Source organism: Phodopus roborovskii, unplaced genomic scaffold (genome assembly GCF_943737965.1).
Source record: "Phodopus roborovskii unplaced genomic scaffold, PHOROB, whole genome shotgun sequence".
In the NCBI taxonomy this organism is placed as follows: domain Eukaryota; kingdom Metazoa; phylum Chordata; class Mammalia; order Rodentia; family Cricetidae; genus Phodopus; species Phodopus roborovskii.
Window position 1 is genome coordinate 17,066,331 of NW_026126409.1, and position 15,553 is coordinate 17,081,883.

A 15,553-nucleotide genomic window follows, 5' to 3' on the forward strand; every position below is an offset into this window, starting at 1 on the left:
TTTTCCCACACTGGAGGCACAAATTGCCCATGATTGAGAACAGATTAAAAAACAACCACACAGTTCCCCTGGACATTTACCTTAATGAGAGCAGTGGGAAAACGTATCTGGGAGGGATGAGTGGTATCCTTTGGAGTCAAAGCCATTTTTCCAGAGGGAAGACACCATGAACCACCACCCCAGACTTCACCATGAGCAAAGCTCTACCATCATTACCTTTTTCTTTAAGGTGTACCTTCATAGATCAACACAGAAGGATAGGAACCCATTCCAACTCGGGCAGGCAGGCTTTTGTGTGTCTATCCTCTGTCCTAAGTGGGTCTCAGGGAGGCTAGGGCAGAAGGGACAGCAGAGTAGCAGCAAGCAGCTAGGATGATCCAGTGAGAAATGGCTGTGGCCATGAGAAGGGGAGTTATAGCACAGCTTGTGAGTATAGAGCTTTGGCCATGACAAGGCACCTACAGTGCAGATAGAGTGTAGAGAGCTGGTCTACAGCCTTGGATGCAACAAAGTGACTCCTGTTTCTACAGGAACAACTGGTGGCAGTCATACAGTTCATCATGGAGATATCGAGGGAAAAAAACATGGATAGGGAACAACAGAAAAATTCTGCATTACACATAGTGAGCTGGAGATTCCTATCAGGTATTCAAGGAGAGGGGTGTGTATGTTTGTGTGTGTGGATGTGTGTGTGTGTGTGTGTGTGTGTGTGTGTGTGTGTGCACGCACGCACACACACATGTGTACACACTAGAGCTTTAGAGTCATGGAATGATTGTGCAATGGGGAAGAATGAGCCATAGGGTAGGTCAACACTAAGGAATCCAGGAAGACAGAACATGAGCAAGCAAGGGGAATCAGGAAGGACATGGTACTGCACATTGTAAACTTTTTTCATTTTATGAAAAAAGTCCCTGGGTTACAGTTAGGTTTAAAGTACATGTTTCTGTATCGGGCAAATAGTTTCAAAGAATCAGGCCAAGAATCTGTAAATGAAGGTGCTCAGTTTCAATCAGCTTGTCTTCCTTCCTTAACATCATGGACATAGGGGTCACTCTGGTTTTCTATGCTTCATTTTCACTAAAAGCCACTGATGAGGGATTTAATATCTAGGGCTTGGTTTCCCTTCCTTGTGAATGAAAACTCAGGGACATCACCTTAAACTGGAACCCAAGTCCAGCGTTCACTTTTAGAAAATGCTTTAGCCAGGCAATGGTGGCCCACACCTTTAATCCTAGGAGTCAGAGGCAGGCGAATCTCTGTGAGTTCGAGGCCAGCCTGGTCTGCAGAGCAAGTTTCAGGACAGCTAGGGTCACACAAAGAAACCTTGTCTCTAAAAACCAGAAAGGGAAGGAGGGAGGGAGGGGGAGAGAGAGAGAGAGAGAGGATGCTTTAGTGAGCTAGAGATGGCTCTGCATTAGGACAACTGACTGCTCTTGCAGAGGACCTAGGTTAAGTCCCCAGCTCCTACATAACGGCTCATAACCACTTGTAACTCCAGTATCAGAAGATGCAATGCATTCTTCTCATGTATTCTGGCACCAGGCTTGCACATGGTAGACATATGTACATTCATGCAGACAAACATTTATACACAATAAATAACACTTTAGATAGCACTTTAGTAGTGACCTAAAGATGTGTCTTCACCTTCTTTTGCAACTTCTTTGTTTCAGATTGAGAAATTATTTCTTACTCCTCCCTCCCTCCTTCTCTCTCTCCCTTTGTTCTGGGGACCTAACCCTAGCTGTGTGCTTGTTTTGGAGCACTGAGCTTCACCTCCAGTCCAATTTCTGATGGCTTCATCAGTCTTACTTTTGCTAATAGCATGGAATATTTTATCCCTTGGCACACATTGGAAAATTCACCCATAATTTGATTTAACTGGAACTTTCCAACAGCTGCCTCTAGCCATCTGTCATTCAGATCCTTGCCAGTGACACTGGGATGCTGTTGGCTGTCCACACTTTCAGGGTTTCTGAACTTTATCCCCAAGTCAAAGTAGATTGCCAGGGAGCATTGTACTTGAACTGTGCTAGTCTGTTCCTAAGCACCTCTGTGGATGAGACTTGAATGTCAGTGTCAGCTTTGAGGAGAGCTGATTGAAGAAACACTTGTTTTTCAAGACATTTGCACTATTTTCCAAAACTATAGTGAACTATATCCCTCATTTTATTGTGTGGTACATTTTATGTCTGATTCTTACAGTCCACTTAGAGAAAATACATTTGATGGGGGAAAAAAACTAAAATAAAACAAACAACATCTTGGGCTTCCTTTTGCCAGAGAATAAGAATACATTCGACTCAGTGTGAGTTTGTTTACTGAAATTGAAATAACAGCTTGCAGTATGCCTAGGGTAACCGTTTTCTTTGTGCTTTTCAAATGGTTTTAGTTCGTTTGAAAGAGCACGTCTCTGCTAGTATATTAACATTCTGAATACCTAATCATTTATCAACTTCAGGCCATCTCAGGCCATACACAACCCCTGTGGACCTTTACTTTGACATACTCATGCCAGGACGTGACCACCAAATCATTACTCTCAGTACAGGAGAGTGCAGGGCTCTGTCCTCAGTGTGGTCAAACTACCACAGGGCACTGCATCTCAGACCCTGAACAAAGGCAGCCTCACTCAATGTTACCAGAGTCATTTTCTCTTCCCTTTTGTTGAGTGACAATAGAACAAGAAAGAAGAGCGTGAAAGTCACAGATAGTGGTTTCTGTTTGCTTGTTTTGTTTCCTTAGTACTCCAACCATTCTGGTATTCCTTCTTGTAGCAGGACACTGACTTTTCAATTGAGGGATTAAACACAAGACCTTATGCTCACCTACCAGGCAAGCCTTCTCCCAGTAAGCCACACCCTACAGGTCCCATAAAGAGCACTTTTGTCACATAGCTTAGAAGTAGTCACAGTCTCTCTGGCACTCAATCGGACATGGAGCCCAGTGCTTTTTTTTTTTTTTTTTTTTTTTTTTTTTTTTTTTTGAGAAGATGCATGACCTATTTCTTTTATAAATCGGAGAATTTCTCCTTGCCTCTGATGGAGTCAAGGTTGTGTGACTTGGTGCTCATTTTTTAAAAGTAGTATAAAACCCAGTGTTTCCCTTAGTAACCGTAGCATTCAATGTGCTGTCTCCTTGGCCATAGTAACTTGTGCTCTTGTTTCATACTGTGAAGTGATGTTTCTGCTATTTATTTTAGTTACGTTGGAATTTGTTACAGTCATTTCTTTGTTTTTATTCTGATAAGGAAAGTGCATGCTCATGCTATTTATAAAGATGTTTGGATTTGACATCCAAGTTCAGTGGTGAAATGCCGGGTCACCCTGGTCACTGCTTAGCTTATTTTAAAAGTGGCTATGACTGATCAGTTTAGTCTCAGGATCTCAGAGTACCTCATTTTCATTTTAGTGACCTGGAAAGGACTGGGTAAAGTACAAGCGCCCTTTGACAGAACTCACCTTTTGTGGGACTGGTAAGGGATATGCAGAGATATCCCGCCATGATCATGCACACCTGGAATCCCAGAATGCAGGGGTCAGAAGCAGGAGCTTAAGATTGAGTGCAATGCAGACCACAAAGTGAGACCCTGTCAAAAAGTCACACTTTCTGTGATGCTAGTTTTATGTTAACTTGACACAAACTAGAGTTATCATCTGAAAGGAGGGAGCTTCAATTGAGAAAATGCCCCCTCAAATCTATCTGAAGGACACCTTCTTATTTTTTTCAAAAATTTATTTAAATTAATATGCATTGGTGTGAAGGTGTCAGATCCCCTGGAGCTGGAATAGCAGACAGTTGTGAGCTGCCAAGTAGGTGCTGGGAATTGAAACCCAGGGTCCTCTGGAAGAACAGACAGTGAGTGCTCTTAATTGCTTAGCCACCTCTCCAGCCCCAAAGGGCATTTTCTTAATTGGTAATTGATGGAGGAAGACCAACCTCATTGGGGTAGTACTGTTTCTGGGCTGATGGTCCTGATTCTATAAGAAAGCAGGCTGAGCAAGCCATGAGGAGCAGCAAGCCAGTAAGCAACACCACTCCATGGCCTCTGCATCAGCTCCTGCCTCCAGGTTCCTACCTTGTTTGAGTTTCTGTCCTGACTTTCTTCAGTGATGAATTAAGATGTGGAAGTGGAAGCCAAATAAACCCTTTCCTCCCCAAATTGTTTTTAGTCACAATGTTTAGAAGAATGTACAAGACTTGTGGCAGGAGGGGGAGAGAGGGGGTTAGCTGGGCAGTAGTGGTCCATGCCTTTAATCCAAGCACTCAGGAGATGCAGGTGGATCTCTGAGTTTGAGGCCGGCCTGGTCTACAGAGTGAGTTCTAGGACAGCCAGGGCAGCACAGAGAAACCCTATCTTGAGCCAAAAAAAAAAAAAAAACAACAATTTTACTGCTTTAGACAAGAATAACTATTTAACATTGTAAGAGGAAAGCCATCAATGCTGAGAAAAATGGAGGCTGCAGAGGTTCAACCCCAAAGTTTTCAGAGGGGAACAGTATTAGCAACTGAGCTAGAGACCACTCTTGTGATACTTTGGTAAAGAATGTGGTTGCTTTCTACCCTTATCCTAAGACTGCCTGAGACTCAACTGAAAAATAGTAGACTAAGTTTCTGGAACATTCCAAAACAGCCTATTAATAACCACTCTTATTCATACCTACAGTGAAAAAGAGCAGGTGGAGCAGAAAAACATACAAAATGTACACTTTTAGGAGAAAAGGAGCACTGGAAATTTAGTGTTGCATCAAAGCTTATACTGAAAGAGATAAAGGCCTGGTATGAAATGGAATAAAAGGAGTGGTGCCCTCAAGGCAAGACCCCCACCCAGCCAAGCTTCCAACTTGTATGAAGGCCTAAGGAACTATCTGTTCCTAAAAGGCAAAGGAAAGCTGCCACAAATGGGCTTCAAGGAAGCCAGGCTCCCATCGTACACAGGCAGTCAGACTTGCCAGTGTCATCCCTGTGGTTCTGGCTTTAGAGTCATGAAGGATAAAAGAGCAAAGGGGTTGCGGAATCTTCTTCTAGGTTAAGGAAAACCAATGAGACCCCAAAATGTTAGAGGTGCCAAAACCATGCCTCAATCCCAGCGCTGCTAAAGAGAGCTAGACAGGGAGGGGAACCAGCCCAAGAGAGAGAAGTGTGTTGCAGTCAGAGGGTGGAGCTATCTAAGCCTTTTGGCTTCAGACACAGAGCTACAGGATTTGCAGTTTTTCCTGCTGGGCTTTGTTCTTGCTTTGGTCCAGTATTTCCTCATTATGTCTCCTTTTCTCTCTTTTGAAATAGTGATGATATATTCTGGTTTGTTTGTTTGTTTTTTGTGTTTTTGTTTTCTGGTTTTTTGTTTTGTTTTGTTTTGGTTTTTTGGGACAGGGTTTCTCTATTGTTCTTGTTTTGTAGCTTGTCCTGGAACTAGCTCTATAGACCAGGCTGGCTTCAAACTCACAGAGACCCACTTGCCTCTGCCTCCCCAGTGCTGGGATCAAAAGCATGCACTATCACCGCCTATCTTGCCTTTCGATTTTATAGGGGCTTACAATTGACAGATTGACCTGATAGAAGAAGTGACTTAGACTTTGGCCAGCATTGAGACTGTGGGAATGTTTGAAGTTGAACTAAGTGCATCTTGCATTATGATGTGGCATGGGCCAATGGGAACCAGGGAGTGGAATGTGGTGGTTTGAATAAGAAGGGCTCACACAGGTTTAGGTTCATATATTTGTGAATATTTGGTCCACTGAAGGTAAAACAGTTTAGAAAGGATTAGAAGGTGTAGACTTGTTAGAGGTAGAATGTCATTGGGGATAGCTTTCAAAACACTGCAACCACTCCCAATTAGCTCTCTGCCTCTTGCTTCAGATTAAGATGTGATTTCCCACATGCTGCTCCAGCTGCCTGCCATTTGCATTTCTCCCCCACCAACCTAAACTCTAACCCTCTGCAACTGTGGGACCAAGTACAAGCTCATCTTGGTTGTGGTATTTTGTCACAGACAGAAAGGTGCTGTGTGAAAGCCCAGTTCTGATTCAGGCGGCCTTCATCCGGATATGACTTCACAGACAGCCACATGCCTAGTGCTGTGACTGGACATTGACTAGAAGGCTCAAGGAACCAAGTGGACATGTTGGGTGGAAATAAGCTGTTTCCCAGGTGATTTCCACCTGCTGAGTCCATTGGCCAGCACAAGTATCTGTGAGAATGGTGGCTTGAATATGTTTAGTAAATTCTCCTGGGAAAGTGGCTCTGTGCTCAAATTAGTGAGTTTTAAATTTGAATCTAGCACTTCCATGATTTATGGCCCATATTAATTCCAAAGGTGACCTTTAAAGGTCATCTTTATTCGCAACAAGACTTCAACTTTCACATGTTACTTCTGCGAGTGGACAAGATAATGGGTTTCATACTAACCTTACTGAAAGCCTATTATTAGCCTTGTAGACTTGGGTAAGCAATTGCAATCCCAATCTATAGTAGGATAAAAGATCATCTGTATAGCAGTGGCACTATTATTCAAGGACTTTGACACCTTTCAGGAGCTATTATTAAAGTCATAATTTAGGTGAATCTTGACAGCCTTACAAGAGATCACATACCTGCTGGTGCTTTTTAGTGATATCTCTGTCATATATGATTTCATGGGGATGAGCTCTGATCAGTCATCAGGATAGAGCTGGAGAGAAAATTGGGAAGACTTTGTAGGCACAGCAGGCTTTTGTTACTGTTTTATGTTTGATCCAGGTGTGGTGGCTCATGCCCAGCACTTGAAAGGTAGAGAAAGGGAGATCTCTGTGAATTCAAGCTCAGCCTGATCTACATAGCAAATTACAGGTCAGCCATCAAAACAGAGTGAGATCCTGTCTCCAAAACAGGGCAGGGGAGAAGGTGCTGGAGGGATGGCTCAGTGGTTAAGAGCACTGGCTGCTATTCAGAGGACACAGGTTTAATTCTCAGCACCCACATTGTGCCTAACAGCCATCTCTAACTCCAGTTCCAGGAGATCTAATGCCTTCTTCTGGCTTCCTAGATACTACACACACAGTACACAGACATATATGTAGGTAAAGCACTCATATGACTAAAGTTTTAAAATGAGGGAAGTATTGACTATATTACCTAATTTTTAAAAAAAAAAAAAAAAGCTTTGAAACTACAAAGAGGGGCTGGAGAGATGACTCAAAGGTCACTAGGTGTTCTTCCAGAGGTCCTAAGTTCAATTCCCAGCAACCACATGGTGACTTCTATAATAAGATCTGGTACCCTCTAGAACACTGTATACATAATAAATAAATTTAAAAAACAAAGGGATGAATGCACACTGTGGACAAACTAAATGCTACACTTTAATGCTACACAAACTAAATGCAGTTACTTAACTGCATTTGGGAATATTTGCTACCATTAAAAAAAAATTACACCTGAAAAATTGTTCCAATGTGGCAGCACTGCATCTACTAAATGTGCTTGCTTGTACCTTTAAAAATAACTTTATGTAATTATAGGAAGCATTTCTTGGTGTTGTGAGATAGGGTAGAAATACAGGGGGATAGCTTATTTTGGAACAAATATTATTGCCTTGAAACTTTGCCAGTTCAAGCTGGGTTCTTTGGAAGCCCAGGCCTCCTGTTTTCTGGCTCCAATGTGCGTGGGACATAAGTAACCATTTACTTTGTCATTAGAATTAAACTGTGTCTCTTTCTCCCTGTCTCCCTCTCTTTCTCCTCCCTCCCCCTCCCTTCTTCCCTCCCCACTTCCCTCTGCCTGGGTCCTGAAGTTCAGTGTTACCTAGAAATAGCTACATTGCCTCATTGTTCCACTAACTGCCTGGTTACTCTTCAGTTGATAGAGATGAGTGATACATATTATATACGTGATGGATTAACTAGTTTGCCCTTTGTCCCAAGTGGCCTGCTTTCTGTGTGTTTAAACAGTTCTTTGCACTGCCTGGTTGGGGAAGAATCACAGACTTTATTCATTACTTTGAAGCAGCCAAAATGAAGTATGTAGTCCAAATTCTAATTTTTGTTGTTTGAGAAAAATCACCCTAATCATTGAGACTAATACTCTATGATATATGCTGGGGAGGTTTTTATAATTTGAAATTTATGGTTTTACCAAATGAAAGTTTCGGGGTTTTGTGGGGTTTGTTTTGTTTTGTTTTTGTCATTGTTAATTTTCAAGACGGCGTTTTTCTGTGTAGCCCTGTCTGTCCTGGAACTCACTCTGTAGACTAGGCCGACTTTGAATTCACAAAGATCCTCCTGCCTCTGCCTCCCAAGTGCTGGGATTAAAGTTGTGTGCCACTCCTGCCCAGCAGCAAATACAGTTTGATAAATTGCTTCCATTGTCCTTGAAAATACTAAATATTGCTTCCATCCCTTAAACCACAATTGATGGGGAGGGTAGGTAGGTAGATGATAGCAGAGATGACCCTGTCACTGTTCTGATCAAAGTGGACCGAATACCATGTATATATGGCAGTCCCTACTCTGTCTGCTGATCCAGTGGGACATCAAGCAGACTTTGACTAGTATAAAGTTAATCTGGTCCTCACAAATTAAATATGTGGCTTAAGTGTCCATCAGACTTAATATATTAGCTGGTGTGTTATGCAGCCTGCAAGAAGCCCTCTCTTGCTCCTTTCCTGGTAGATCCCTTAAAGTTCATATTGCCAACTGCTGTTGGATTTTGCTTTGTTCTGAGGCAGGGTCTCAAGTAGCCCAAGCTGGCCTTTTGCTCCCTATGTTGCTGGCGATGACTTTAACTTCTGATCATCCTGCCCACACCTCCTGTGCGAATAGGTTCCTGTCACCACAACTGTACATGTCATGCTAGGGATTGAACCTAAGACTTCCCTGCATGCTAGGCAAGCACTCAGTCAACTCAGGCTCCAGCTTCAACCCATGAAGCTGAAGTTTTAACTGGATGGCTGAGATATGTTCTCTCTGTAAACAGGCTGCAACATGAGGGCCAGAGAGGCTGGTCATCTGGGACTCTGGAGTAAACCCAGTTTTATAGTACAGTTACAGGAAGCTTGTTCATCCAGACTGGCTGTTTGTGCGTGGTTCAGCACGACGTACGGCAGGGCCATAGAGTGAGTGGGATCCATGTCATGTTGTATTTCATGTCAGCACTTAATCACTACAATTGGAACAGCTTTCTCAAGCCCAACCTAAAAAATCCTATCTTACATACTGGTTTTTGCTGTAGCCCAAGCCATTTACCGTCACTTTAAATTAAAGGAATTTGCTATTATTCCCTTCTTTAAAAGCATTTTATGAGAAGTTGGAAAGTAAACTAAGGAAGCGTTGCTTAGGAAATATCTTGTGAATAAAGAATTTTCCTTGAGATATTTAAGCCGTTAAGAAAATACTATAAAAATTTTAAGCTTGGTCCCCAGGACCAGCAGGTGTCCTCTGGTCATGGTGTTCCCATACTTCTGTGTGGATCCAAAACACACACACACACACACACACACACACACACTACACATACACACACACACACACACACACACACACACACCACTTGAACACAGTTGATGCTAAGCTGTCTGATGTTAGGATCCATGGGATTTCTGGAAACTTCCTGATTTTCTTGAGTAGAGACAACTGTTGGGATTGCTAGTGTCTTTCCCTGAGTTCCTGCAGAAGTATCCTAACTCTAAGTCCCTCTTGAGTACATCTGCACATCGGAGAGCCTTGGGTTCCAATATCTTGGGATCACATGTAACCCCTTGGTTGTTCTGCTTCTCTGGGAGCTCAGGCTCGCAGGCAGATGTTCTGCAGGTGCCTCCCACTGCCACGACACCACAATCCCCTTTCTTTTCTTGCTTTTTTTTTCCACCTACTTTTCCATGCTGTAGCTGCTCTACAATGGGGTTAATGCTACATCCAACACAGAGGTAACAAAATGGATTGATGCAGCATGACTGGAGCCCAGCATCTCCGGTAGATGGGAAGATGGAGGGTGAAATCTCAGTTTTTCTGTTTTGTTGTTTTGATGGGTAAGTGTCCCAAGGAGGACTGCCCAGGCTCCCTGAGGCACTGTTCCTGTGTTCAGGGTGAAGTCCGAGCAGCAGGAGGTTCCTTCCAAGCTATGTTGACCTTCAGGAAAGGAGCTACTCCTTTGACCTGTTCTCTTCCTCTGGTTCCCTTGTCCCCCCCAGCCTTTGGGACTCTGCAAAATAATTAAATATTTCTGTCACCTTCTTCCTCCAGACACTTAAGAGTTTCAGCCCCCCTCACTCAGTCACCATTCTCTGACTGTTCTGTGTTCTCCAGTGTTTAGTTACACTGTCTCTTCTGTGAGCTCTTTCCCCCTTCCAGTCTCTGGTGGCACTAAAGATATGGTTATTTTGCCCCACCAATCATATTGCAGCTGCATTTTCTTCAGGACATATAGCGGTCACCTTCACTTGCGTTAATAAGAGCACTGCTCTCGCTCTCCGGCTTCCCCTATGCAGCCAAACTGCCTCACACTGTCCACAAGAATTATTAAAATGTGTATAACATGAAGAGAATTGGAAGGGATAGAGAGATTGTTAGGAGTAGGTTTTCCGCCAGCCTGGTCACACTGCCATGCCTGCCCCAAATAATACACAGAGACTCTGTATTTGATGTAATGCTGTAAGTCAGTTACTAGTTTCTTTATCGGCTACCTCTGTCTTAAATATTAACCCATTTCTATTAATCTAAGTCTCATCTTACCGGAGAGAGGGACCGGCACCCTGTTCTCTCCGGTCTCTACATGTTGACTCCTCCCTACTACTTCCTCGAATCCTCCATGTCTCCTAGTCCCGCCTATCTTGCTTTCCTATTGGCCAACAGTGCTTTATTCATTAACCAGTATGAGAAACATATTCAAAGAATGACATCTCCCATCAATGGTTAAGAGCATTGCATGCTCTTCCAGAGGACTGCAGTTCGATTCTGGCAAACACATGACAGGTCACAACCGTCCATAACTATAGTCCCATGGGATCCAATGACAGTTGTACATGCAGACAAAACATCCAGATCTATGTATACACAAATAAATAAATAATGGATAGATATTTAAAAAGAAGAGACTTGGTACCAGGGTAGTGTAGAGTTAAATATATAACCTTATGTGGTGGGACAGCATCTAGGTGTATCTAAGAATAAAGCAAAAAAAAAAAAAAAATGGTTCCTCAATTAAATTCATCAACAAAGTTTGGACTTTATGAGTGAGGATCAAATGCCAACACTGTCATTTCTTGTATTACTGTGTCTGATATCTAATGTGCTAGTGTTGGTTGGAGGATGTTGAGCTTTCATTGAAGTGGATTCTGGCGATAACTTCCCCTCCCAAGATTTATGTACATAGGATTTATTTAATCCCTTGCATGCAACCCCACTCCTTGTTGTATTTCATTTCTCAGTTATTTTTGTCTTGCTCTGTCTTCTGGGAAGTATGTGGGGTTGGGTAGGATCATTTCACAAGCCTATCTGGAATCCTACATAATAGATTTCTTCTATTTTGAAAATTGTACTAAGCCAAAGAAAGATTTGTCTATAGAAATGAATAAAGCACAAAGTTTTTCCTATATTTCTGGTTCTATGACTTCTACTTCCAGGCAGTATTTATTCTTAAAGAAATTTATCTATTTGCTTAGCAAAATCATACTGTAACTGCCTTACAGTTTTGTTTTCTTAACATTTAGAAAGGAATAAAGTCAAAGAACATGAATTTTCTCCACAAAGTTGTTTAGGTTCAGTTGACATTTTAATGTGGGTTGAGTTGGAACTTCAGTGCCACACACATTTCTACAGCTGACTTGTAGCCTCTCACTGGTGTAGCACATTTCCCACCACAGGATTCTACCATGGCCACATGTTGACATGAACCTGATGTCGAAACTGCATGTTATCTCCTAGGCTGATTCTATGAGGTCATGGAGACCCACAGTATTGATAGTGTATCTCTGAAAGACAGATAGCAAAGGACAGCTGATAGCAGCAGTAAGGGGAACACTGTGTGATGTAAATGTTTTTAACCCAGTTATTATTGAACTTATTAACATCTTTCTCCTCTCCTCCCTCCCCTCCCCTTATCTTTCTTCTCTCTAGTGTCACTTAGGCAATAAAACACAAAAGGGAGTTAAATGACAAAATGTCTGTGACCACAGGGATCTAGTTAAAAAAATGTAGTATTTTCCTTGAGCAGGGTTCCTGCGAACACAACTTGCTGTTTTCCCATTCCTTCCTATTCCCTCCACCCTCCCCTCCCCTCATCCCACCCCAACCCTCTGCTCCTCAGTAAGGGTAAGGCCTCCCATGGGAAGTCAAGTCTTTCCCATCACCACTTTGAGGCAGGACCCTGTGTCTAGTCTAAGCAAAGCATCTCTCCATAGGAAAATGAATATTTTCCCATTCTCAATGTAGACATGCTTTCCCATGTTGATCTCCACTCTGGTTTCTTGACTTAAGCTCAACACCCTCATGGCTGCTTCTCCTGTCTTGTAGGCATGATTGCTAACTCTCAGGTCCTTTGTTTTTTGGTTTTTTATTTTTTGTTTGTTTGTTTGTTTTGTTTTGTTTTTGTGCCATGTGGTGGGCCATCTCCCACAATCCTCCCCACCACTGTTCTAAAGAACCACCCAGCCCAGCGCAGGCCCACACATGCACCTCACCCCACTTCCTCCCAGTCCAGCCCCACACATGCGCCTCATCCCCCTCACACAGCTTCTGCCTGCTGGAAGTCAGGTCAGTATTCGTGCAGAGCGTGCACCTCACCAACTGAGTCCTCTCCCAGGCCCTCACTTCATTTTTTTTAATTCGTAAAATCATAGGATGTTTATGGAAGAATCTAAAGAACAGTGAACTAAAAACTTAAATGCCTAACACATAGCATGTCATGTAAACACAGGATACCTGTTAAGTATTGTCAACTTAACAGGATATGAAATCACCTAGGAGACCAACTTTCAGGCACACTTATGAGGATTATCCTATTTAGAAAAGTTTCTGTCCATACCTATGTGAGATGTTAATTGGATTTACTGAGGAGGCCAAACCCATTCTAACCTAGGGTGGAACTGTGCCCTAAGCTTGAGTCCCATAATGCGTACAAAGGAGAGGCAAGCTAAGATGCGGCATTCGGCACTCATCTCTCTCTGCTCCCTGACTTTGGAGGCAGGGTGACCACTGCTTCAAGCTACTACCTTGATCTCCCTGCCCTGTAGATCTGTGCCCTGAATCCCTGAGCCTCGGTAACCTCTCTGCTTCTTATGGTGCTTCTGTTGCTGGGTACTGGCCTCCATTTCCTACCATAGCAAGATGTTTTTTCTTAATAACCTGTTTGTTGATGACTGTAGCAGGATAGCATGAGGCTTCCCAGAGTGCCCTGGTGTTTGGGTGGTTGTTTTCAGACACAAGCAGTGCTTGTCTTTGCTAGGCTTTTAGGGGGCTTTGTTTTTGTTCTAATCAAAGTGACTTTGGCCTGCCGCCCAACCATCTAATCAACCCGTTCTCTGTGTGGCTGTGTCCCTCTTAGGTGCTGTGGTCTTTAGAATTGGGTCACTGGATTTCTGAGGAGCCTTTTGAACTCTCGGAGTCCTTCCCCGCTGCTCCGGTAAGTCAGCACTGCCTGGCGGTGGTAAATGCAATGTGGGGCTCTGGGAAAACTGCTGCAAGCATGAACTTCATGTCTTCGGTTAAGTGTGGGCTCACTCAGACTAAAAGGATTTCGCCCTAGAAATGAATGCCTTCTATTCATCAACTTGTGAGATCACATGTGACAACTTGAAATACTTGTAAAGTCAATGAGAAATGTCACCTTGAGAAGTTTTGCTTAAGCCAGGCAGTACAGCATTCTGGAAACTAAACTGAGTAGATTGCTGAAAGTTTGAGGCTAACCTGAGCTATAGGGTGAGACCTTTTCTCAAAAAAATTAATAAACAATAATTATTATTATAATTATGAAAGCCTGTAGAGCTGTAGAAAACAGAAATATTAACAAGAAAGGACAACTCTTAAAAGTAATGCTAATACAGATAAAATTGATAGGTATAAAAATCATGGCCTGGCAGCATTGTGATGTGATATTTATATTTTAATGTTTGTCCTACCTAATCTCCACCTTTAAGGACTCTTAGGTATTTTAAATATTTACTGATTAAATTCTGACTTCTCAGATAATTAATGTCTGACTGGAAACAGGGTTCTACAGAAGTTGGCTGTCATTTCCAAACATGTTGTCTGGTTTGGGACAGTTTATTGTTTGAAAAGATGAGTCTCTGAAAGGCAGTGACCGTTCTGGCTGTCCCTGGTGTTCTTACATAGCTATCCAAGTGGCCCTGTGCCGGGGCCCCAGCAGGAAGCTGAACTATGCCCTCTAATCGCTCAGTCATCTAGCTCGTTGCATTGTTTTGTTTTCATTTTTAAAATTACTGTTTTGATTTCCTTTCAACTTTGTAAATGTTTTCTTAAGGACAGAAAAAAAAAATTCTTCTCAGTAAGTTTGTTTGTTTAAAATACTGTGTAAGGAGCTGAAGTTTAAAGTGGAGACCTGAATCCCTCCCATTCTCTGACCTAACAGAGTGTATGTAATTCTGAGTTGCACAGGAGGTTTTCCTTTGAAATTCATCTTCCTGTGCTCATGAAGGACTGCTGGCTTCCTGGGCGATCATTCTCCTATCTCTGTTCCTGTCATTGTGGTCATTAAAGAAACTTACTGCTTTTTGAAGCTGAGGGATGTTTCTTGGTGTCAGATGTTCTAACTAGGTACAGAGCCATGTGGGCCCATCGATGTCCCCTAAATGTTATAGTAAAAACAGCTGTCAGAAAGCAGGGCCCAAGCTCTCTACTCTGGAATTCATGGTACGAAGGGAAGCATGGCAGAAGACAAGGGTGGCTTGGCCACCTGAGTCTGCATATTGACCAGAGCACACAGCAGTGTGTGAAGGTTTCTAACACCAAGGCTATGTGAAAGAAAATGGGTCACAGCAGTGGTTCTCAACTGGTGGGTTGCAACCCCTTGCGGATTATCATATCAGATCTCCTGCCTATCCGATATTTCCATTATAATTCATAACTGTAGCAAAATTACAGTTGTGAAGTAGCAATGAAATAATTTTAGGTTGGGGCATCGTCACCAAAATATAAAAACTGCTTTAGGAATGTTAGAGAAATAAAACAAATCCAACATCTGGGTGTAAAAAGGGACAGATGGATGGGTAAGGAAGGCTGCATGAGAAGCTGCTTCTAATTCTTTTGTACAGGTGTTCATTGATAGAGCTGGCTCTCAGTAAGCTCCCAAGACGTTAGAACAGGGAGAATTAAGGTTTAACAGTCCTAAGCATAAAGCTGTGTTCTTAAACTTTTTCTAGAAGCATCTGGTGATAACTATGTACAGGGCATTTTGCCTTTACATTCTAAAACACTTGAACAGTTTGCTAGTGAAGATAAAATGTTACTGAGGCCAATTACTTTTCTATAAATTAATTCAGAGAATTACTGCTTTGTAGATGTCATAAGTAGGATGGTTATCCTCTATCTCAAATCAAGTTTTATTTTCATTTTGTAAAGCG

The 15,553-nt window shown here is 42.5% G+C and overlaps 1 protein-coding gene across 1 annotated transcript in view; it reads left to right on the plus strand.

Annotated features, from left to right (window-relative positions):
* Nucleotides 1-14,362, plus strand: part of Mcph1 (microcephalin 1) — a 72,801-nt gene extending 58,439 nt beyond the window's left edge. The window contains exons 12-13 of the mRNA XM_051181959.1: nt 13,519-13,684; nt 14,307-14,362. Of these exons, the coding sequence (XP_051037916.1) occupies nt 13,519-13,684; nt 14,307-14,362 (222 nt within the window). The remainder of the gene's footprint in view (nt 1-13,518; nt 13,685-14,306) is intronic.
* The last annotated feature ends 1,191 nt before the right edge of the window (nt 14,363-15,553 follow it).